Source organism: Rhamphochromis longiceps, linkage group LG19 (genome assembly GCF_057381845.1).
Source record: "Rhamphochromis longiceps isolate RC_006_pf linkage group LG19, R_longiceps_female_GT1.1, whole genome shotgun sequence".
Taxonomy (NCBI): Eukaryota; Metazoa; Chordata; class Actinopteri; order Cichliformes; family Cichlidae; genus Rhamphochromis; species Rhamphochromis longiceps.
In genome coordinates this window covers 13,297,125-13,322,503 of record NC_140575.1, presented here as the reverse complement: position 1 = coordinate 13,322,503, position 25,379 = coordinate 13,297,125, and the positions used below count along the sequence as shown (strand labels likewise).

Below are 25,379 nucleotides of genomic sequence, written 5' to 3'. Positions count from 1 at the left end.
CAAGGCTTTCTGGGAAGCGGTGCGCATGGCAACCAACGTAAACACCAGTGGCCCCCCTCTCCCCCTCCTCCTCGTCTGCCTCTTCTTCCAATCGGCTTTGCAACGGCGCCAAAAGCGGGAGAAAATGGCAAGCTCGGCTCGCAGCGAGGACCACTACTACGAAAGGATAACGTCAGCTCAGCAGAGCATACACGAAAGGTGAGGACAGTTGGTGTTTTCGTATTATAAAGAGCACGGCCCCGTAGAACCGCGGACTCGAGTTGTCACCGTTGCCGTCTGATAGCCTCACCTTACCCGTTAGCTTCCTAGCGAAGTCCGCGTACACAGAAATGAGCAGAAGCTAGTTCTTTAGCCTGCTTACTTGGATTCGTGGATGTGTATAAAGCAGTAACTGATTAGCGTTTGCGTATTAATGAAAGTTAGTCAAGTTCCCATGAAAGTTGCTATCCTGCATTAGCATGTGTGTTATGGAAGCTCGCTGGGTTCATAAGTCTGACGGTTTGGCAATAATTAGCCCAGGAAACCACGGAGGTGCTGGAGCGGTGTGTGTGGGTAACACCTTCTCTGTGCGCTCTGTGTGCAGGGAGAAACGGAGGCTGGAGCTGGAGAGGGAGCTGTTTGCTTACTCCAGATCCGATAAAAGAGCGTAAGTCACTGGTTTGAGTTAAATATCCAATTATATGTGAGTGGACTTTCATCATTGTATATGAAATTGATTTGAAAAAATTCCCATGTATTCATAGATTGACAGCTGTTTTATTATTTTCATTTGGGAATAAACAATCCAGGCATTTGTGTCAGTTTTTATTTAATACAATGTGTACAAGCATAACACTGCTTTAAAAAAAAAAAAAAAAGATGTAAATCATGTCTCATAAACACCAACATGCCAGGTCCATCCAGCAGGGCTTAGGTTGATGGGCGACTTGAGAATGAGATTTAAATTTAAAACATATTGTGCTTAACCTTTTCTCCTGAGAAGTCGAGCTCTTATTTTCTGACAATGCTCTTAGATAATATTTCTTTTGAATAATAGTTCTCCACTGCCTTCAGCTTACAGATAAAGTGTTCCAAACTGCGCAGTTATCTCAAGGAAATCTGTGACAGGGAAGCACGAGCGAAAATGAGAAACCTTGAGCTTCTGAGAGATGTGGAGTGCATAGAAATTAGCATGAAGGAATATAGTCCTGACCATGCCCCCCTCCAACAACAAAAGGTAGAACACACACATGCTCTGTCTCTCTTTCTCTCTCTCTCTCACACACACACACACACACACACACACACACACACACACACACACACACACACACACACACACACACACATTTGCTCAAGTTCATTTGTTCAGTGGAGTAGCTTTTGTCATTATGGAGTCGTACTGAAAGCAGGCTTTTAGTATGAACAAACACTCCTTTCACTGCGGTGGAATCAGATTTGACAGTTGTACTTTTCTTCTGACATTTTTAGATTCACGTGTAATAACCAGTAATTACTGCTGTCCAAGCTGTACGTTTAAGAAAACCGTAGTTCTACGAGGTTAACTTTGGAATAATGGCCGCCCATGCATGTGCAGGTATATATAAAATATATATATTTATTAGGGATGCTGCGTTTTTATAAATGAGCGTGTTGTTGATGCTCATTTGCCTTAATGCCTTGCTGCAATTTTAACAGAGTAGACATTCGCTTGCAATGGCTTGATGTGACAATAGTAAACACTCAAACTGTGCAATTTATCATGACAAGCAAATGAACGGGGGAGAAAACAATGAGCCAGTCAGATTATCACTTAAAACTCAACGACAGTGCTTGACAGCTTAATATCAAATTAACAAAATTGGCTAATTATGACTCACCGAGTTAATTGCCCAATATAGAGACTCTGAAGTGCTCCAGAGATTTAGCCATTCTCTCCCCTCAAGCAGTTGTTTTATTTCCTCTTGATGCTTTATGAGTCCTGCATGTTTGCTGTTATTTTGGTCGTCCTGTTGCACTTTGTTTCCATTGTGTAAAATCAACCACGGTTTTTTTCTGGTTGAACCGTGATGCTTTTGGTACAAAGAAAAACACATTTCTCAAACAGACAGTGAGTATATATTCCCTCTCCGATTAGCATGTATATTTATCTAGATTTTATTGTATTTGTATTTTTGGTATTTGTGCTGTATGTTAAAAGACACATTTTTTAAAGGTCTGTTTTTGTAATTTAAAGGTGTGGCAAAGGTTCTGTTGGAGTTGGCAGTAAGGCAGTGAGTCCGCCCGGCCAAATGAAAATGCTAAGGGGTGTCAGCGTCTGCATAGAGGACACTCACTTAGGAAAACCCTCTGTTACTGATAGGGGCTGCTTTCAGCTACTTTCCTTATTTTTTTTCCCCCCACTTTTACACCACATCCAGCTAATATTCAGACAGGTTAGACGAGTTTGCATGACACATGCCAGTTGAATATTAAAGAAGTCATTTATCTTTTAATTATTAATTCAGTCTTATTTCATACAGGCTGAGTGTTTGAAAAAGATTTCCAAATTTATGGAAGCAAAGAAGAAAATGGAGCGGGAACCAGCAAAGGTATGCAATAGCATGTGATCACACACATCACATCCTTTATGTATCAGGTAACCTGCACTCTGTTTGTTTGTTTTATATTTTTTGGATGATAAATGGTACTTATTTCTTTTTTTCCAATGTTTAAAGGTTTATGCTAATTTCAGTTCTATCAAGTTACGTTTTTAGGTTTGGAATAACAAAGGAACGTAGACATTATGCCTGGTAAATCTGTAGAGTCTACATTTAAACTGTGTATCTGTAATAACACAGGTGTCTAATCCTAGCTGCTGAATCTGTACAAGCGATGTAGTTCAAGCCCATGGCTGCTTTCTCCCTTCACTTAAAGCAGTTAAAGCTCTTTTAGATGAAATGTCTAAGACATCTCATAATAACTTGGAGCATGCTGTCTAGAGCAGTCACTTGTAACTGTGTGCAAAACCCCCCTCAGTCTGTCGATATTGTAATGAGCAAAATGGTACCGTCACTCCATTATGCATACAAGCCATTGGCTGGCAGTGTGCATGTCCCTCAGGCTGCAGCATTCATTAAGGGAAGCTTACCGGGCTGAAAGCTGGAGACAGATGATAACGGGATATGATTTTCATATTTAATACATTCCTTGGAAGAGCACACGCGTGCCGCAGATTGATAGAAGAATCAATTGCTACTTTAGTGAAACACTTTCTACTTTGCCCTGCAGCTACCGATGGAATCACTCAGCCAAGAAATTAACTTTTCCTCTTTTTTTACCTACTTTGTGGATCTGCTGGGCAGGCTGCATGGTTTACAGTGAATGTTATTAAGCAGCTAACTGTTTGGTATTTAAGACGCTTATCAGAAAAGAAACAGAAGCCATGCTTTTTGTTATTATGTTTGGAGGGAGGCTTTTTTGCTTCTCTCTCTCCCCGCCCTTGGTGACATTGCAGACATGAATCAAAACTTGTCTAAAGGATTTCTAATAAGATTAAAAGTTAAAACATTGATCCTGAGACATTCTTTTGAAAAATGTTGTGAAAAGAATTCTGACCTTGGCCCAAATAAGCTACATTTATTCAAATTTCTAAAGTGGATAGCTGACATACTTGAGTTGAAATTCTTTCAAAATAGCACTTATTTAACTGAAACAAGAACTTTGACATTTTAAGCGATCCATATTCATGCCTGGAAAAAAATATTTTATGAGGTAATGAAAAGTTTAGCTGATAAAATGAATATATTGTGTGTGTGTGTTTGTTTTCTTCATGAGTGCAGGCTGAAGCTGTTCGTGCACAGCACCAGGACGGATACGTCTCTCACCCAGCTAAGGATTTTAAACAAGCACCAGTGGAAATTTTTATGGGCCACCAGACCTCCAGAGGGCCTGATGCAGAAGCTGGCAGCACAAGTGTACACTCACACCAAGCATTGCATCATTCACCCAATCGCAGCCTGCACTCCCGCGAGCGTCTACCAAGTGGCCTTTTGAAGGACTTCACAGTCGGCGGAGAGGATGCCGCCAGCAACCGAGCACATTTATCAGATGACATTTCAGGCTCAAACGATTCCCCTGACGACGGTAATTTGAGTGACAAACATGAAAGAACGATGGGGCCGCTCCCATCTGTTCGTGCCTTAACAGGCACAGCTGGCGGTGTGGCTTTTGGAAGTGATGATGAACGGGAACCTTCACCTTTGGCGACCTTGACAGGGCCTGAGAAGAATCCATCTCCTGGCAGCAGAAGCCCGACGAGGACTCAGAATTCCATCGCAGAACACACCGACTCCAAAGAGGTGGCTCACGAGGCACGCACGATGGAAGATGAAGAGAGAGGTCACGGCCATTTGATGCTAAAAACCACTTTGGGAAAAGAAGCTGAAGAGAGAACAGGTTTGCAGTGATCTTTCTGTCTGTGCTAGAATCTTTTAAAGCACTTTTTTTCCTTTACACTACATTGTATATTTACATCCAGGTAAAAGTGAGAGTGTCAGCACACTGAGTTCAGATGTGGAGTTGTCAGAGAGCACTGCTAGTGACCTGTCTATTTCTCTGACACAATCTGAGCTGGAGGAGGATGCACCAGAGGGTGGGGCACATGAGGGTAATGATACTCACGGAAGGCGTGATCACAACCAGCACAGTCCTGAATCGTCTCTGCACTCTAATGGCTCCAAGAAAACACTCCACTTAAACAGCAAAGCTGCAGTGGGGGCCTTGAAAAGGTACAGTATATATGACTAATGTAGTTTGTTGTCTGACGTTTTCAAAGTGGGTCAGTGAAGAAAAACACTAACATTCTTCCTCAAACGGTGCTCAGTGCAGTCAGCAGCTTCCCTCCCCAAAATTTAAGGCTAAGCGGGCTAAGCAAGGAGAATGTTCTGCATGGCCATGCCGAACCACAGAGGGCTGTTGATGATAGCGAGTGAACACGCCGCAAACTCCTCCTTTCCACCTTCACATCTGAGGCTGACAGAGAGGATTGTGGGAGTCACGGTTCATGCCACCGTCCTCTCTGTAGTTCAGCAGCAGCTGCGGTGGCAGTGATGCATCTTATAGGGAGAGCTGGGGACCTGTCACCAACAATATTGCCATAATCCAAGATAATGCTGTAACAGAGCAATTTTCTGCTTGAGAGACCTCAGGAAGTCCCCAGTGGAGGAGGAAATTTGTGGCACCATAGAGTGCTGTGGAGGGGTGGGCATGTGGACAGCACTTACAGCCACAAATCCTTAGCGTGATGATGGCCTCTGAGTTGAAGGATCATTTTGGATGGGGTTAGAGCCACAGAAAATCCTATGTGAATGTTTGCACGGAGAGCCTTTGCATTTTCGCTACAGTATGAGGTCTTTTATGAACAGCACCTCTTATGCTCTTAAAAAAAAACCTTCATTTTGTGTGCACTTTTTTCTTCACTGTACTCTCAAGGAAAAAAAAAACACTGTTTAATGTTTGCCTTCTCTCTGTTCTTGGGTCACATTATGGACTATATTCTTAAATATTATTTCTTTTTCTGTAATTACAAAAATAAATAGTAATTTCTGAGCATTATTGGTATGAAAGGCTTTATTTTTTAATTGGTCTGCTCTCTGTGAGCATCAAAAATATTGTGGAGGATTATGTTTTCTCTCTGAGAGTGCTGCATGTTTGTTTGTGCCCGACTGTGTTTATGTGTGGTCGACTATACTTTTTATAGCATGACCCCAAGAGGAGCCTCAGTTAGGCTGTGCTGGGTAGACAATGGCGTTGGCTGCAGCTTTCATTGTTAACACGGAGAGCTTCTTTGTATGAGGAGAAAACCAGAGGCTTTGATGTAAACCTCGCAGAGCATCCAGTCTCTATCCTGCGTGTATTTCTCTTAAGGTTAAAGCTTATATCGCCCCAACAGTCAGGGAAAAACAACCTATTTCTCCTACAGACTCAAATATTGTATAGTTTAATTTTTAATACCATCACAATGCCCTCAACGTGCTTTGCTCTCACATGTGTTGTCTGAAGTGCTGCATGGGTTTGATTGATTGGTGACAGCATGTGATACAGTTAACACTGGCTTCTTAAAAATCCCAGTTAATCCCACAGATGGAGCTTAAAGCGTATAGGATTTTGAAAAAATTGTAATTGCAGTGTCATTAGGGCATTGCTCAGGTATTTTTTTTTCCTGTGGCTTAAATTCTAGTTTAGCAAAGGTCTCGCAAATTTTCACTCTGTATTTTCTTAGGTGAATTCTGACAGCGTGCTGGGCCTATCCCAGATTTAGGCAGGTGTAACTGCACTTAGTGTGTGCTGTTATTACTTGTGGTTATATTTTCCGTGTCCTTTTGTGTGTTACACTTGCTATTTGTGCCTGGATGGTGAGATTCGCCTGACACCAGTCACTCAATGGTGAGGCCATTCCATGTGATAAATAACCCCAGAGCCACAACTCGACGCTGTAGAGCAATACTGCTGCAGAGAGGCTGACCTCTTCCTCCTGGCTAACAATACACTCCTGATGATGTGGACACACGGACAATAGTAGCATCTAAAGTGAGGTTAGAGACCTTGACATGAAAGCTGGCAACAATACAGTAAAGAGAGAGGTTTGCAGGAAAACACAACTAATTCACTTTCTCACTCTCTAAAGGTCTCTTTTTGAAGAGCGTTGATAAATAAAGTGGAAAGAGAAAGATGACTATTTCAAGGCCCACGCTGGCAATAAGGGAAAGGGAAAAAAAAAGACAGAGCTTTTGCCTATTCTACTTCAGCCACACTGAAGAGGACTTGGCACAGATGTATTGCACACTACAGAATGTCATGGATATAATTCAAGCTGCCAGCTTAATCAGGATGTTACCAGGAAACAACCTGCAAAAAAGAGGGAGCAATTGTTTGCTGACCCCTAACCCAAGAGCCCATTACAGATTGTCATAAATTCTTTTTGGCCTCTTTTTATGTAAGGGGGCTCAGGATCTCTCGGCTTGGGGTTTCTGGGAGAATTCAATGAGGGCCACCCAGAGCTTAATGCTCAAGAAAGAGATGGATTCTCAATATCCACATGCATTAGGCATCCATTTCTCATTTTGTAGCCGCACACAGGACCAGATTAAAGTGTAAATCTCTCACCAAAGGAAATCATCCAGAGGCCCCTCTTTTTCCGTACACTTTTATGCACGAGCTACAACCGGTAATGGAGTTTAACTGTAACGTCATATTACTCGTTTCGAGCATTATTTCGCAATTTAACCAACTCTGCTCGATACCACATTAATTCAGCAGCAAACAAGCTCCGGATCTGAATGCTGGTTTTGTCGAGCTCTTCGCTTGCAACCTGTTATTACACATGGCAAAATCAACGAACACGGTGAACTGTTGAAAAGCTGTATTGTGGAAGTTTAATGATCACATTCTCCAGCAAGCCTTGAGTACCTCAAGGAAATCGCCCAGAAAAAATGTTATCATAGTTTTATTTTCATTTAAAAAAATATCAGACCTATCGATCACGTGACCTCTTCCATTTTTTTGTTCATTCACCACACTAATAGGTAATTTATTTTAAGTCTCTCCCAGGAAGGACTCTTTAATCTGCTAGACAGCATTGAAGGACGACTTCGCAGCGAACAGGCCAGTGTGTACGGGGATTCTTCTGTCGATGGACTCGAGCTCAGTAGAATTATCAGGTACACCCTTAGTGTCTTTCTTCAAACTTTTTAAAACTTGTCTCCCCATGTCTGAATGAAATGCTACACATATTTATTTAAGGGGGCAGTTTGTGCAGATGAGGAAAACATATTATCCTTCTGCCGAGGGCTCTCACATTAGATGAAGTGCCATTACCGCCATGCGTGCATCTTTATTTCTGAGGGGTTTTCAGACACGTGGGATTGTTATAGTAACCGCTCTGCTGAATTGTTACTGGGCAGAGAGAGCATTGTGCACATGATTTATTAGATAAAGGTTGGTTTTTGTAGAAGATTTTTCTACGTCACGATTCATTTACAGCAGTAGTGAAATACTGATTAACAAAGGCGAAGCTCTCCATCTGTACAAACGTCACATTTGTGAACGATGTCAACAACATCTTGGGCCATTTTGTGTCACAACCCTTGGTAGAGCGTTTAGCCATGCTGTGATATTATGTGAGCTGGAGTGCATGCGCCTTGATGTGTGTGATTATACTCATATTGTGTGTGAAGTATTAGCAGTTGTTCGATGTATGCTGTGTACTCCTGACCTGCTGGCAGAGCCCAGAGCTCCATGGCAATAGCTGACTGCTCTCTATATATTGGGAAGCCTTTGTGACGATGGAGCGGGCTTGAATGACGAGGACCTTGGAGCGTGTGGAGCAGTCGTCCTTCATGAGCTTCAGAGGTTGTCATGGAGCACAGAAAAGGGCTGCCTGCTACCACAGGATCTGGTGTGTGCTCATCAGGCCAGCACTGAGCCTAATGAAATAAGGTAAGGCTCCTGGTTTGTCTGTGAATCCTGCGCCAGAAACTGACATCAGCCTGTGCATGTTTTTTATATTATGGATTCATATGTTGCAAAAACAAAACAAAACCACAGGCTGGCTTATTTGTGTGCAGTTGCAGTTTTTGTTTAGGGTTATATTTTCATTTACTTTTGAATTGTGATGATGTAAAAATTATGCTTATATACATGTTATGTAAGCGTATTCATTGTTGCTGTTTATATATAGATCTATGATAAAATGTTGGTGATATTTTGGGTGTTGCGTGATTATCTACTTGTACCACCTCACAATGGAGTCGTTCAGAGCACAAATATCAGTGCTGTAAAAGCTGCAGAGTTCAATAGATATTTGTCTTCTTTTCTTCAGGAAAGTAAACCACCTTACAGTACGCATGGATGGCTGTGTGTGCATTTGATTTTATGTTACTATTATTATTATTTTTTTCCTTCACTAGACTGTGGGGAGGGTCATGCACTTACAGCAGTCAGAGAGATTTCATGCTACTATTTGATACAGTCTCCCTTGTCCACAAATGTAAAAGGTCATCTTTGGTGTCACCTCACACAGTAACACTGCGTGGGTGAATGTCATGAGTAAATTAAAATGCCCTATCTGCGACTTCCAGTCCTTTGGATAATGAGTAGTTATACTCTGAGCTAAATCCATGCTCTGCTTCAATACTCTATTGATTTCACTGAGACCTTTCCTGCTATATAGTCAATTCAAAGGAGCACATCTAACAGTGTCCCCCCTCTTTCCTCTGGAGATCCCTCCTGGCTGACCTCGACCTTTTTATTCAGTTTTTCAACCTGAATCAATTTTGCTGTCTGTGTCTATTCAGTGTTAACTGGAATTCATTAATAATCCATCACCTCTGAGTTGTTTTAGGATAACCCTTTCTAAAAAGGCTGCTTAAAGGAAGAGCTCTGAGAAATGCTTTATACTGGAGGTGTTCCAAACTTTTCAGCTTCTTCACTTTTCTTGATTATCTAATTATCTTTTACTTTGTGCGGGTATAAATATGATTTATGTTCGTATTTCCTGCTGTGTGCTCAATAACAAAGCCGCTATTTCTCTCCGTCTAATCCCACCCCCATCCTCACCGCAGCACCAGCCTCCCTCCTAATGCTGCTCGGCTGTGGGATCGCTGGTTCAAGCACGCCCTTGTGCTCAAGGAGCGCCGCGTCCTCAGCACTGAGCGCTTGGTCCAACTGTTCACGCCGCTGCTGCTCAGCCGTCATGCCACCTACAGCCACCAGGTAGCGTCGAAGGCACATCCACTCCAGTGACATGCACACAAACAAACAGGAGGTCACACACTTGCATCCCGAAAGCACACTGATATCTGCACAGAAATATGGCCCCCTTTTTCCCCTCTTCTTTCCAAATGAGCGAGTGTTTTTGTTTCTCTGCTTGTTCCTTTGCGTGTTTTTTTTTTGAAGAGGAGTGCAGTTACTGCTAAATGCCCTCTTTGTGTCTCGTGCTGGAAACTAAGCCCTGGCCTCCTGCTCATCAGATTGCTCCACACATTGACCTAGACAGAAGGGAAACCCTGACCCATGTCGTAATCGCAAATTACAGCCTCAGCTTGGCTTCTTTCATCTCATGTGGTGTATTCATCTGAGAAACACTTGCTTTTAATTTAGTATTAGCCAAAAGTATAGCCGTCAGTTGGGTCTGATTGAACGAGGGAGCCATTTGGACCTTCTACTCAATGGGATTATTTTAAATTTCCCACTCATTGACCTTGTGGATCATGCTCAATTAAACAAAGAAAGAAATGACAAAGAATATTCCCACTCAGAGCTCAACGATGATGTCAAGAGACATGTCAGCAAACCCACTATCTGGCTGCCAGAGTGATTATCTACACATGCAGGTTTTTGTCTTATTAATTTTTGTGGATTCATGTTATGTGGGTTCTTGTGGCTGTAGTATTGCTGACGCAGTGAGAGAAGCAAAGAGGGAGACTGTGCAGCCTCTTAAAAGTATGCACTGACAAAAGGAAGAGGGGTGCTGCCATCGAAATCATTGTATCCAAGCACATGAGGAAAAGCCTGAGTGGAAATCTTTCTTTCTCTTCAGCGTCCTCACTCCATCTCCATCTATTTCTCCGTCTCGTCCTCCCATTTCTCCGTCTCTCTCCTCTCTGTCCTCTCACACAACAGCTTACTCTCCACACACACAAGAGAAAACAGAAATTTCCATTCACATCTTGCCACACAGCCTGGCTACTCTGACAAATGGGAGCATGCAGCTCGCATGCACACACTCAAAGAGGCCCTTTGAATATTCAAGTGCTAACAGTTGCATTCATTGATATTTAAAATGCAGTGGGTCTGCGAGAGCCCTCAACCCACGGTACATTTGACTAAATCTAAAAAAAGGAACAAAGAGGGATATCGGGGACAAGGATCAAGACAGTTTTTATTGTGCAGCAGCATCAAATACCAAGTGGCAAACTCAGATTGTCCTGTGTTTGCGTCTCTTCTGCTCTCTGCAAATGAAAGCGTGAACATTGTCAGTCATAACTGTGACCCACTGATAACAACTTACAATGCACTTAAAGTTTGTCACTGTCAAAATCCTCCTGATCATCTCCATATTAGCGCTCATTAAAAGTTGCAAATGGCCATCTGAGGCTGAGAGGCAGTCTTTGATCACAAAAGAGAAATGGTGATGGCAGGATTTGATACGGGGGAGGGAAGAAGGAGAGAAAGGAAATCGGCATGTGGCATCTCGCTGCTCCCCATCTCCTGGAACAGCTCCTCTTAATTGTGTATCCTCATCTCCACAGAGATAAAAATGAGCAGAGTGGGAGGAAGAGAGTAGTTTGTCTCAATCCTCTCAGCCAAGAGGGAAGATATCTGGGACGTGTTGCACATTAACACCGGGGTGATTGCATTCTTTAGGCAGTTCTCTAATCTCATGGATGAAAAGAGAGAGTGAGAGGAAAAAAGTGTGATTGAGAGGGAGAGCGGGAGCAAAAGTGTGCGAAATCATCTTTTTTGAGTTAAACGAGTGAGACAATTTCAAGTTATTTTCTCTTGCCGTTTGAACACGCATTACAGCTGCACCTCTGTGCGAGCAGCCATGGCCAAAGTAAATGACTTGCCTAATCGGCGAGAGTTCAATTTGACACTTCCTTCACAAAATGAGAACAATTAAGAGTGTGGTTTTAATTTGTGCTGCTCACAGGCCAAAGTGCTGCTGAGGACACTTCTGTCCCGGTCCAGTGAGGAGTGCCCCTCAGCAGAGGACAAGAGTGACTTATCTTCTTTATGTGGTCCTCCTTCTCTGCTGGCTGATGGGGATGCGAAGCCTGCCAGGCCCGTATGGAAGCAACGGATCCAAGGTCACTGAAGATGATTGGTATAATATCACATGATCAATTCTAATTATGAAAATGATGCTAATGAAACGTTAATATGGGTTTGGGTTTTAACAAAACATCCAGAATGGATCTTTGTGATTCCACGCTGTGATAAGTCATTGTGTCACATGTAACAAGACCATTAATTGGAAGAAATATGGACTTTTTTTTTCTGGAGACCAACTCTGCAGAGTACTAAAACTTCCCTTTCATGAAAGAAATCAATTTCACCATAGAGCTTCTTTTTTTTTATATATATATATAAATCCCTCACAGCGCAGTTTTCATACAGCCATCCTTTCAGAGCTAAAGAAAGACCCCCCCATTCCCATTTCTATCCCTAGACTCCCTTCTTCCCTGCCATTGCTTCTCACTATGCGCTTCCCTTTCTTACAGAACTACAAAGTGCTGAAGAGGACAGCCAGGACGAAAGCCCTGTGGAAAGTGGTCCTATTAGAGGTAAAAAGGCATTGCCGGTGCCCCAGCATTCACACTGTCCTTATGTTGTGGTTTGTTTTCTTCCCACTGCAGTGAATAATGGGCTCTTTTACACAATGGCTGAGGCAGGATGATCAAGGTGAATCCAGGGTCAAAGTCCCACCTGAAGAGCTGTGCTAGTTCTCTCTAATTATCTCCGAGAAAACACTAGCTGTGTTTTCAGCTCGGTCTGAGGCATTCTAGCAAAATTGATAATTCACTGCCCCAGCATAATGCGGCCGCTTTAATTGTCAGGGCGCCAGGGTGGGAAGCGCAAAAGATCTGTCATCGGTTCTCATTATCTTCTAAACAATGCTCCGGCAAGGCTGGACTTAAAATACTAGATGTGACGGCATCCTGGAAGCAGTTGGTGTGCCCATCCCTCAGCTGCACCTCTGAAATGTAAAGCAATCCTATACTACCCTTGGCTATCAGATTTCCTACTGGGTTTTTCATGTGTCCGCATCCCTAAGGTGCACAGCCAGCAAAATGAGTCCAGTTTCCAATCGCTACACTTAATCAAAAGAGACATAACCAGCTAAAGATTTTGCAAGGGAAGGATTTTGCTGTGCTGAGCGACATCAATGTCACAATCAAAAACGGTGACCTTGGAACTGATAGTAATTGCCAAAACATGCACGCCTGTAGACCTGCTGGGGTTTTTGAGACTACGTGTAAAAGCAGTGGCTGTATGAAGTGGAGATTGGAATGCACTGTAAACATGGTATGGCTTTCAACAATGATTAAAACCTATGTTTTTATTGTGAATCCTAGCTGAAACTGTTAGGACTTGGTCACAGAAGATCACAATTTTGCTTTGCCTTTCACATTCTTTCTTTGAATGTGTACTTTTTGTAACATCAGTGAGATAACAGCCCATTTATTATGTACTTCTGTTCTGTTGATTTTTGCCAGCTCAGTCTCTCTCCTCCACTCAAATATGATACCGTTTTTAGTGTCACGGAAAGTAATTACAAGTGTTTCTTTTATTTTTTTAAACACAAAATCAATCATTCCCTTCCTGGTAGGGGATGCTGAGATAATGTGAGATGCTGATTGCTGTCTCATGGAAACTGTTGCTGCATACTGTAGGCTTGAATCAACAGTTTAGCTGAATGAGCAGAGTGTTTCTCACCCACTCTGTTAAGTGATGAAACCAAAAACACAAAAAAAACGGAGCCACTGAAGCGTGTTGTCTCATCAAACACAGAAACCTGTGAAAGTTGGAAACCTGGGTTATAAGCAAATATTTGACCGTGACTTTGTGTGTGTGTGTTTGTGCCTGTGTGCGTCCACGTGTGTCCCTAAATAGAGACAAAAGCATATCAGTTACTTAAACAATCAGCCATGATGGAAAGGCGGCAGAGTTCTGAAGAGGAGGAGGAGGATAGCCTCTCAGGTAAGGGATGTGGTCCACTCTTCCAGTCAAGTAGGGAACAACTGGAGCCTAATCATTGGTTACCAAGGAAATACGTGGACATGAGAAGCAACAGTTCTCTTCTATGCTCACATTTCTGCTCAGTGAAGTTTCAACAAATCCCATTTTTATCCCATTTTAACTCCACAAAACATATCATAGATTTTAGTTATCACATGATTTGTGATATGCGCCATATTCAGGGTGGATGCAAGAACTTCCAAATGGATTGTTAAAAAACATACTTTGAATACGAATTCACTGTACTCATAGCATAGCACTGCTATTAGCCTTACATGTTTCTATATAAGTATACAAGGTAAATTAGCTTGTGATGAGATCAATCAAGAAATCAAATGGTTTCATCCAGCCCTGTTTGCTCTTTTAAGGAATAAATCATGGCCATGAAGAGGACCTGCGGAGGGCCAAAAGCTCCTCACATCAAGACCCTTACCCTCGGTAAGAACATTGTTATTATTCAACGGGCCACACGAAATGGGCCACCAGACACCAAAGTGGTTGATGTACATTTGCATGGCTGCTCTCATAATTCCCTGTTCATTTCCATAAGATCAAGGGGGTGCCACCCATTAACTCGCTTACAAAGACAAAAGGTCCCTAAAGCCCCCTCTTACTCACCGTTTGCTGGGTTCAACCAGGTTTTAGAATTCAAAAGCAGATCGGCTACCACAAAAATAAATTGGAGCCCTAAACTGTCTTCAGGCTTGTTGTCGAAATGCAAACATATCACGTCAAGAAGAGAATCGGGGACAACGCTTTTGGAAGAAGCCGGCTCGAGTGTTGACAAGGACAAATGTCCTTTCATTTTTCACCCTTGAAACATTTTTAGGCTGGTCAAATCAGAGCTCTAAGTGGTTAAGAAAAGAACATCTAATGATAAATAGCTCAGTGGAAACTAACCACGCCACGGTTACATTTGAATATCAACACGACTTCATCAAATCTGCAATTGCATGTCAGGTCCTCAGAGCACCTCTTCACTGCAAACCATTTGGGCTCTAGTAATGGCTGGGTAAACGTTATGAGGAATAATCTTCTCTGATTTCATGTGATTACTGGGCACCATGCTGACACAAGGGCTGAAGTCTGCATCTCCCTGGCCTGGCAAGCAGGCGCTCCCAGTCTGCCTATTAGCCCAGGGAAGGGTCTAATGGCCTGGCTCTATTGTGGTCCTCATAGCTGCTGATGTCTGCCACTACCAGCCCGGGTGACCAACCTCTTTAATAAACATGAGCCAATTTTGGGCCCAGACCCTCTCAGATGGTGCCCATCTCCCTGTCATTAATGTGCATGGGAAGTCCGCAATATCTGTGATTAAACAAAATTTGCAGAACAGAAATTAGACTGCAAAACAAAATGCCACGAGGAGTTATGAGACAAGTTGTGTACACAAGAGAAATTGGAAAAACAGGTAGTTATGCATGGCCAACACTTTATTCCAACTGGAGTGTGGAAGGAAGCACCAAGCACGTCTTTGGTCATACTCGGAGTGGCTGTGCGCCCTGAATAGACATTTACTGATAAAAGAACTTTAATTGTAAAGCAGTGATATTGGACTCCTCTATGTAAGGATCCAGGTCAGAGATCAGAGTCTGAGTTAAAACAGCTCGTGCACAGATGATGCTGTAATTAGTCCATATTAAGTAATGTAAAGTAAAATGATATTACATCATAACATTTGCCCTGCTCAGTTCAGTTTTATTTATGTCCACTTACAACATATATTTTTAATAACCCTTTCAGGCAGTTTTGAACAATATTTCTCTTATTATTAGACTGATAAGTTTTATGTTGTCTTCTCTAGTTCTTAAAAATAGATAAATCCCTGATGCTTAAACACAGTGGGGGAGGGAGGCAATACAATGCAGAGGATGCTGGAGGAGATGGCTGGTTGGACATGGAGAGGGTTTAGTCACAAATAAACTTAGTGAAGTAAATGACAGCTGTTGGGACAGTTGGATTTCCTTTGGATCACAAATACAATTTTTGTTTCATTTTAATGTTCATCTTGACCCAACACCCATCTCTTTGTTTGGAAGGATTGTGTTTTTGCTTTTTGTTGTGCATTTCCAGAACAGGTTTCATCCTAAATGTAATTTAAAGCAGTATTTTGAAGGACTTTATTGTAACTTGTTTTTACCTGCTGCCGCTCTGATACAGCAATTGCGCCATTTCTCCCTCAACGCTTAGATGTAAGCATTCCACTTACAACAGTCACTTCTTGCTCTTTATTGCTTCCACAAGTGGTCTGGAAGCCCTGTGCTTAAGCAGAGGCGTAACATTGCCCCATTTTCCTCCTTCTTTCTCTTTGCGTCTCGCTCTCTCTCTTACCCTTTTTCAATCTGTTTGCCCCTCTTCCTCGCCGTCTTCCTGTGTTTTCCTCTCCCCTGTCTGTGTTAATTATTTGCTTTATTTTGTCAGCGAGCTGATGAGTGACTTCAAAAGGAGGATGGTGCTGGACTCGAAATAAAAAAATGGCTTCCTCTCTGTTGTCTTAGGCAATAATTATGATTTGCCAGTTAAGCCTAGACTACAGCAGAGGGATTGTAGTTTAAAGCAGAGGCTTTGGTGCAAAAAATGCATTTATAGCCTTTTGTGAGGCTTCTCATTATGTGTGGGCCTGATTCATTAAGTAATTGGTTTGCAGTTGTTTACATGAGTATTAAGGCCTTCTATTCAGGGCCTTTGAGAGATACATTGTGCAAATGTTGCATGTTATGAATGCAGAATGAGAGGCGGGGGGCCAGTGCTATTGGCCAAACACTGCACTCAGCTGAAAAGCGAGAGAAAAGCACTGGGTGCTGCTTTGCATAGCAATGACTGGGGTCTTAATAAGCTTTACAGATTAAATACATGCAGTCTATACAAGATGCAAAGAGATACTCTTAACACATTTATATGTGCTCATTTCACTATTATGAAGTTGGAGAGAATTGGGCTCTTTCATATTCTTTTGCTTTCCAGTGTCTCTCTTTTCCTCGCTCTCTCCCACACAGTGTTTTTCAGTTAGATACTTTTATGGAATGTTCTGTTTATTGTATTATAACTCGCGGGGAAGCGACTGATCTGCAACATTTATGAAGGATTTGTCCATTAGAAATCTTTTGCTGTCTTTGTGAGTAGCAAAGTAAAATCACTTTGTGGTTGAGTGGGGATGAAAGGAATAATGCACGAAGGAGTGAGTCTTAATAAGCAGCTGCACTCCATGTAAAGACCACTTGTTCCCCTTTGTATGCGAGTGCATGCCACTGCTTCCTCTCGTGCAAAGAAACATTGTGCTCCTTTCTACTGTAGGCATTTCAGATGGCACTCCTTTCTTGTTTTTATTTTGGGGTTTTTAATACCTTTTTTATGCCCCCTCCCCGCTCCATCGCGTATCCCCATTTTTGATCCAGAGACGGGGGGGGATGCTCAAGCACATGTGCACAGACACACAAAACAAAATCTGCAGCCATCAGACGGGGTGATGATTGTTGTGCCTAGTGCCTGCTTGACAAAAACCTTGACTCAACAATTAGTGGTTTACAGCTTTGCGTTGGACAACAGGATGTGCTCAAGCATTCGACCTCAGATCATTCAGTGTGTCAAAATCAGAAGCTGTGTGTGTGTCTTTCCTGCACACACACACACACACACACACACACATATGTGGAGACTATGTGAACATGTCACAATTCACTGGGAGGAGAGATGGAGGGGTGAGAGGGACCAGAGCTGAGAAGGGGGGAGGACACGTAAAAGAGAAAGCAGGACATAGAGGGGGAGAGAGAGACGGTAACGGACAAAGAAGTATTAATAGGTGGAAAATCGCAAATCCAGAATCCAAAAACGACATAAGGAGCACAAAGACAGCAGAATAGTTGGCCGTGTGAGACCGAGCTGCTTTTTACCCATACTGCATCTGTTCTTCTAAATGTTTTTATGGTTATAACGTCAGGCAACAAAGTTGTTTTTCTGTGCGTAAACATTTGACAGTATGTTAGCTGCACCCAGCCCACCCCACCCCCACCACTCCACTACCACAAACAACCATGAATAGATAAAGGCAGCATTTAGAGACTCCAGCCAGAGGAGGTCACTGTGCTGCACTGGCTCTCTGAAACGGATGAATGCCTGATTGCTCTTTTATAAAAGAAGCCGTCTTTCAGGCATTTTCTGTTTCTGTGTTTTCACATTTTATTTGTGATCACTTTATTTAACTTTGGGATTCGTTTAGGTTGACGCAAAACTTTAAAGCCAAAGACGGCACATGTGACCCGTGTTGTTATTGTTCAAAGCAGCTTGGATTCATTTACTCAGATGTTTCTGGTGCTTTATTTTCCTGTTTTCTCTACATTATTGCAATTTTTGTGTCGGACAGCCTGCAAATTTCAGTCCACCCTCGATTAGATGAGGCGTTAAAAAAGTGTAACCTGATCTGTCCTTCATCCATCCCTCACACTGGCTGTCTCCACTAGACTGCCACCAGTCAGGACGAGAGCCCGCTGTGTTGAAATCATTGGCCCAGTGCCTCTTTCTCTGAGTTGCAGTACTTACTCATTGCCAGCAGAGAGCACTCACATGTTAGAGAGCGCCCACTCACAGTGCACTCATAGTTGCCTCTCACTGTTTGCCCCCACTGAGGGCTATATCCTGCTACCATTCAGGCCTGTTAGAGTACATCTAAACGGAGCCTAAACAATGTTTCTGCAGGGTCATAGCTGGGATGGGAGTAGGAGTTGATGGGAATGATGAGGTGATGGGTCTCCCTTTACCTTTAGACGAGCACAGCCGCGCAAAAGTGCTATTGTGCTATTAGCATTTGTGTGTGGGTGGCAGAAGCTTATAAAAAAAAAAAAGCCAGGGTAAATAAAAGCAGTTTTCTAGCTGCTGGCAAGGCTGTGCTAAATGCTTGGTAAGCATTATTTCCTCTTACAGTATTCATTTTCCCTAATGTAACTGGAGGACAATGCATGAAAAAAATCTTAAATATGTCGAAGGACATGGATTTAGTCTCATGACTCTAGCATGAACGTGACCTTAAATTGTAAATTTGACACACTGTCAAGTTAAAATGTGAGATTTTGCTTTTTTTTCCCTGTTCGGTCCAGATTTAACTGTTGCACATGAACACGTTTTAGTATAATAGGTCATATTTAACTTGCAACTTAACTGTGTTAAAAAAAACTGTATTAGTAGTTTTTATTTGTTTCTCAAGAAAATGAGAAATATTCCATAAAACTGGATCGAGATGGTGCTCACAGAGTCAAATGTAGGATTTTTACAAAAAACAGCAGAGAATTATTTAAAACACAGTTGCAGAAATCCCAGGTACTCTCACATAAGTGAATCACTGTGTTAATCCACAAGAAGTGTGCCAATTTTTTTTCATTATTCAATTTCACTAATCCAGTTTCTGCATGTAAAATATGTGGTAACATGATTGTCCTTGCACAAAAGCGCTATTGTGTTATTACGATGTGTGTGTGTGTGTGTGTGGGTGGCGAGCTTAAAAAAGATGGGGTAAATAAAAGCAATTTTCTAGCCATCAGCAGCAGTATTAAATCCTTGCTAAGCATAATTTCTTCCAATAGTCCTCACATTCCCTAATGTGACTGTTGGTCATAAGTGAAATACAGCTTCAATGGTTTCAAAAAGACTATTCTTTTTAGCTGCAGCTCACAAAACTACTACAGTCTATGTGAAGATGGTTTGTATCCTTATACTTGAGGAACTGATGTATTGCCATCTAACTATAATAAAGGTTTTGTTATTATAAAGTGCATACTATAGTCAACCTACTTGAGTTATTGTGCGACTGTAGCTTTTGTTCATTTCTGCGCTCCTTTAGCTCTACAGCATGAACATGGTTTTTATGCCAAGAGCTAAAGCAGTAGCTTTTTTGTATGTGTGTGGTAGAAGACTAGATACTTACTTGCTGAACTACTACCACAGGCTAATACAGCACACAACAGTAAAGCAGTAAAATGGCACGAAGAGCAAAATGTAAAGAATAGTCTTTGAAGCCTCTGCCATGGACAGATTGTGTTAATCTTAAAGAAGTGTGTCATTTCTAGCTGATGATACCAACTTCTGTTCTTACAATGTGTCATAACATGATATTAAATTTTATATTTATCAGATTTTATATTTCACACACTGTCATTACCTTTGTATTGTAATGACAGACAATGTGTTGTCATAACGCAAAATATAAAAATGTAAAAATACACACACACGCGTGTAAATTTATCATACATTGAAAAACAAGAGTGTTTTACTTGACAAAAAAACAAAATAAACAAGAAGAGAAATTGAGAGAAATACTTATGTGTGTCAAATATATATAAAGCTCATACATTTTAAAGGTTATGTTGAACTCTAATGCAGAGTAGACAAAAAAACTGTTAAAACACGAGATAAACAACAATATGAAACCACTGCAAAGGCCATGAAAAGCGAATGAGTGCGGGGTTGAAAAAGAACATTACAATAGCTGTAATTTGCATCATTTTACACATTACATTCACCTCTGTGTGGCAGAGCTTGTAAAACACTGGCCAGCTCAGTCTTACATATTCAGATCATTGCCTCAATTAAGGGAAACTCAGCAGAAGATGAACTGGCATAAATGTTTATGGAAACTGAATATTAGATTGGTGAGGTCAGATCCAGGCTGGGCTCTCTATGGTAATAGACCCGTCTTGAAATCAGTCCTGTCCCTCACTGAAGTGGAACAGCTGATAGGCCATTCCCATCCCGAGGGGAAGTTCGAGAAAAGAAAAGCCCAATTTACTCGCTGTAACAGCTATTATTGTGGCAAAGGAGAGGAAGTAATGGTATAGATTATTGCTGTATTTTTGCTGCTGCAGGGTCTGGCTGGGATCTGTTGCCTAACCGTTGTAAATGGATACACTATTTGCCGCAGTTTAATGTTTTTACTTTATTCAGTTTAGAAAGCTGAATCGTGATAACACTTGGATTTCCTCATTGTGTCCGTCATGATTTTTGTGCTGTAGTGCAAACAAAGGAAAATAAATCCTGTTCTCTCCAAATAACGCAGGTAATTCATTTTATGCACCGTACAGACAGAAGGTGTTAATGTGTTAAACACACATTAACACAAATTAATTTATCGATGCAGTTCCTCTATTAGCTTGGTCAGACAAACCAGTATATAACACAGTATCATCATTGGTTAAATACTGTTTGAGGATATATTAAAAATCAATAATAGCACTTTAGATCTAAGCCACAATAAAAAAAAAAAAAAAAAGATGAATGATCTTTATTTACATAAATGTGTGTATTTAGCGAGATATTTCTACACGAATAAGCACATTTTGGAAATCCACAGCTCTTACATTCAGTTCACCATCAGCTTGCAGGCAGGCTGATTATCTGCTCTCAGGCCATAGCTTTTGTTTTCTCCCCCCACTGCTTTCCTTACTGCTTCCCTGCTTTGATTTTATTGCGTTTTAAGTGCCAGAGGTTCAGTATTCTCTCTGAACAGATGCACGAGTCGTCCAAACGTCCTGTAGGAAGTCCTATCAGCATATGAATGTAAAGGTTATATGCTAGTAATTAGACTGGCTCTGCGGTATATAGCTTGTAGCACAGAGCAATCTGCTCACAGTTAGGAATGGGAGGTGCATCTTTGTTCTCTCATTCGGTCTTAAGTTTAGAAAATAGCAACTGGAACGCAGCCAGAGCAATTTGGTCCTTATACTCAATGTACAGTCACATGTGCCAAGAGGGAGTGATGAGGAGATGAGGGTGATTGAGAGGGTGACAATCAAAGAGGTCACGGGTTTGAATTGATGCAGATGGAAAAGCGGACCAGATTTTTCATCTGTTTGAAACTCTGCATCTTTTTTTTTTTTTTTATAAGAAAGAATCAAATATAGGAGACCCAACAAATAAGCAGTATGGATGTGTATGCTAACCTGGGCGATGAGGAGGATACATTGTGGGCTTTTGAATAGGCTCTGTGATGATGTAAATTAAAGAGGAGGCCTTTAAAAGTGGAACAGGGGGCCTTATTGCATATGCATCGAGGCAGATCAAAGCCTTTTCGGAGGTCACACATTTACATAGCGATATCACCAGAGCTATGGGAACCTGGCAACCCTGTCTTTGGACTATTTTTGAATAAAGAGGGCCTTGTGGAAGTCCTTTGGCACAATTACACAGGAGTCAAGGAAGTTCCCTTTGCCACGATGGTTCTAGCCATTAAATATCATCTTTTGGAATTAATTAGGCGTCTTCACGCAAGTCTGTTTTGGTTGTTGTACGTATGCCAGTTGGACTGATTTATTTGTCTGTGTGTTTTATTATACTCAGACAAGATTTCTTTTACCTTTGTGAGTTTACACACAAAATGCCAAACATGTGAATGAACAACCACATAGCAAAATCACAAGCGCCTACAATAGGAGTCAAGGGAGTTCTCACGAGTGCACTGTCTGAGTCGAGCCACTAAATATCACCAAAGTTAAATGGATGCTCTTTTACAAAGATTTTATTTTATTCTATTGTACTGCTTTGGTTAGTTTGTGTGTAGTCCGTAACCTGATTACAAAGACTGATATCTGAATTGACGTATTTCACTTGCAGTATTTGGTCATGTTAAAGTTTTCTCTTCATTCTTTTCAGCAGTGAAAAAGTAAATCTCTCTCAAAGAGAGCCTGGGGTCACAACTTCACAAGGCTATTAACTATCTTTGTGTTTCCAGGAGAGAGAAGGCAAGCTCAAAGGCTCATTCTACGCTACAGTCAAAAGGTGAGTGTACACTAAATTATTTCATTTAAGTGAAAACACACAGTGTCAAAAAGAGGTTAATGACACCAAACGGATCACCATAGAGAATCCATGTGTTTACATCTGTGAAATTATTCAAAAATTTAAGCTTCATAAAAATACCATCTATTTGATTAAATTTCTCTCTAAATGCAGCTGGACCTTTTTGAGGATGTCTGTATAAAATGTGACCATGAAGCCAAGTCAGGTTCCTAAAAGATTAATTTGAAGCAAGCGCTACCAACTCAATTAATAAAAAAGCTAAAATGCTTTTATTTTAGGGGACATGCTGTGTCTTTGTCAACTTAAACAACAGCCCTGAACTTTGAGGCATTTAAGGTACTGCTCTAAATAATAAGCAGAGAGAACATTGCTGACTCTACAGTGGCAAAACGATGTTTAATGTTATGAGCTGCAATCAGAGAGTTCCCATGGACCACCAGGCCACCTTAATCAGTGCTGCTACATTTGATTTCATTGAATCGACTGCCTCCATTTGCAGCGCGAGCTGGATCTTCTCCACTGTGTTAAATCGGCAGTGCTTAACTTGATTTTCAAATTTGGGGAATTAAACAAATTGCAGGGAGGCAAATCTGGGGAGAAGAGCTGATGACTTGAGAGAATTGTGTCAGTGGAGCAAAGGAGACCTCCCTATTTTCAGTGCATTAGATGCTTGGAAACAAAGGTATCACAGTGCAGGTTTCGGTTAAATGTTCCTGAGTTGTCTCAGCGTGGGACTCTACACTGACAAACTGATCCTAGGGAATTCACAGTGCACAGCTCTAGGTCCAAAGATGCATAAGAAGATGATCATGAAGGGGAAATTGTCCTAATTTGAAATGAACTACAGTTTGGATTCTTATTGGCCAAGCTCAGAATTTTTTTTATTAATTAGTTATTGGTTGATTTTTTTTGTACATGTACAGCTGTGATCAGACCCAAAATTCTCCAAGCACAAAAGACCTACATTGAACACATACACTGATGAGCTGCAGCATTAAAACCACCTGACTATAATTACGTTCAGACCCCCTTCTGTCACCATAACACCTTTGTCCCATCGGTGCTCGGCGCGGTTTCCTCAACGCAGTTTTGGCGGAGCGCATTATTGCATTGGGAGAGGCTGCTGCTGTCGGGGAGCGCTTTGCCGCGGAGCCATGTTCAGTCTGTAAAGTTTTAAGTATAAAAACATCGACGTGAATGTCAGCAATGAAGCTTTCCCAGAAGACCAATGGGTTGTAAAGACACGCTCACCTGGCAGCGGTTTTAACGTTATGGCTAATTGGTATATAAACTGTGTAAAAGGAAGAATGTTAAGATTCTAAGTATTCCAGTAAGCTCACCTTGACAAAGTGAGTATAGAAATAAAATACTTATTCTCAAGATGTCGACAGTAACGGTCCATTTGAAGCTTGGAGTGAGCATTCTGCCACAATAATGTAATCCTGTGTTTTGTTCTTTGTACCTCTCTGTATAGATTTCTGGGGTCAATCGGATGACAGCAACTCTGAGATTGAAGCAGCCTTGCGTCCTCAACCTTTCAACAGCGATGGCATTTATGACTTCTATGAGTGATATTTCCACTGAGATATTTTTTTAATGTACTATATTATATCACTGCAAAATCTGCGGCAGATTGACTCGTGGTAGTTCACCCGCTGACCATTATTTTAGTGGTCTGCATTGTAAATCGTATGCACACTGTATCATAAAAACAAATAATAAAGTTGACAGCTCTCACGCTGGGTAAAGTATGTGAAGAGTTGTCCAACACACTGATGTTAACCCTGCTTCAGTCTCTTTATCTGAACAACTCTCCCAGCTCATAATAACAGCTCGAAATAGATTAAACTGATCTTTTAAAGCGATTTGTTTGCACTAGGCTGAAAATCATGCATTTTGAATGCCGCAAGCATCTCCGAGTGCTCTACCTCCAGCATGCTCGAGTGTAGTGATGTGAGTCACCTGTGAAATGACAAAGCACAATGGCCACTCTGCACGCTTCTGCGCGACCTGTGAACCCGCTGAAGAGGCCCATCTCCCAGGGCACAAAGTGTTGCAGCACTAACAAACTCTGAATATTTTCAGGCTCTAATAAACGCTCTGCACATATTTTCACAGGCGCTTCTTTAATAATTCTCCTTAAGCCTCAGAAGTGCAAAGACGTGTTTACATTTCGCTGTAAATAAGCCACAAGTAGCAGAATTTATGCCGAAAGCACACAATGGAGCTACAATTTATGATTTTCCAGCATATTGCATGTCTGTATCTATTAATATCTCAAAGCTACTGCGTGGGAGGCTACATTCCAAGGTTTACATTTATAGTTCATTATGTCTGTGGTGTAAATTTCCAAAACCACCATTCTGGGTTGGTGGTAAAAGCCCCTGGCATTCAGTGTCAGCAGGATTCCATTAGTCAGCTTTAGGTGACTTTACATGCCTGAACCTTTTAAAGTAGGACTCCACATTCATTACCAATAATGGCTTCAGACAGCCCTGACCCACCACAGGAAAGGGACTGGCAGAATAATTTGGAGTTGGCTAAAAAGGCTCCCCAACATAATATCCATGTTAAGGAGCATGTCAACAGATACTTGTGTGCGACAGATAGCTCACGGTGAAAGTGGAGTTATATTGTACTAATGTGTACTAACACAGAAACATTATTTTTTTAAATATATAAAGAACTTCTGCGAGTGCGTGACACGGAGGCGATGGTGATAATATTCAGCTCGTTCTTTCTAAAGCGCCTGCGTTTTCACAGCGGTATGGGAGGAAGGGCAATGTTGCACTTAAGATTTTTTCACACCCGATCACATTCAGGCATTAGATGGAGCT

At 41.6% G+C, this 25,379-nt stretch overlaps 1 protein-coding gene across 4 annotated transcripts; it reads left to right on the top strand.

The window, feature by feature from the left end:
• The first annotated feature begins 10 nt into the window (after positions 1 to 10).
• Positions 11 to 24,323, top strand: kiz (kizuna centrosomal protein). Of its 4 annotated transcripts, XM_085391363.1 has the most exons (16): positions 11 to 198; positions 584 to 646; positions 1,054 to 1,216; positions 2,502 to 2,570; positions 3,801 to 4,104; positions 4,237 to 4,416; positions 4,499 to 4,748; positions 7,560 to 7,679; positions 8,293 to 8,457; positions 9,582 to 9,732; positions 11,672 to 11,828; positions 12,243 to 12,305; positions 13,636 to 13,722; positions 14,130 to 14,199; positions 22,475 to 22,521; positions 24,017 to 24,323. In XM_085391363.1, the coding sequence occupies exons 1-16, from the start codon at positions 26 to 28 to the stop codon at positions 24,112 to 24,114; spliced, it is 2,160 nt and encodes a 719-aa protein (XP_085247489.1). In that variant the 5' UTR covers positions 11 to 25; the 3' UTR covers positions 24,115 to 24,323. The 4 variants fall into 4 exon arrangements, 3 of the variants coding, with proteins under 3 accessions (XP_085247489.1, XP_085247488.1, XP_085247490.1); XM_085391362.1 differs by having other exon boundaries at positions 3,801 to 4,416; XM_085391364.1 differs by lacking the exons at positions 11 to 198; positions 584 to 646 and adding an exon at positions 2,216 to 2,414 and having other exon boundaries at positions 1,060 to 1,216; positions 3,801 to 4,416.
• Positions 24,324 to 25,379: the final 1,056 nt, after the last annotated feature.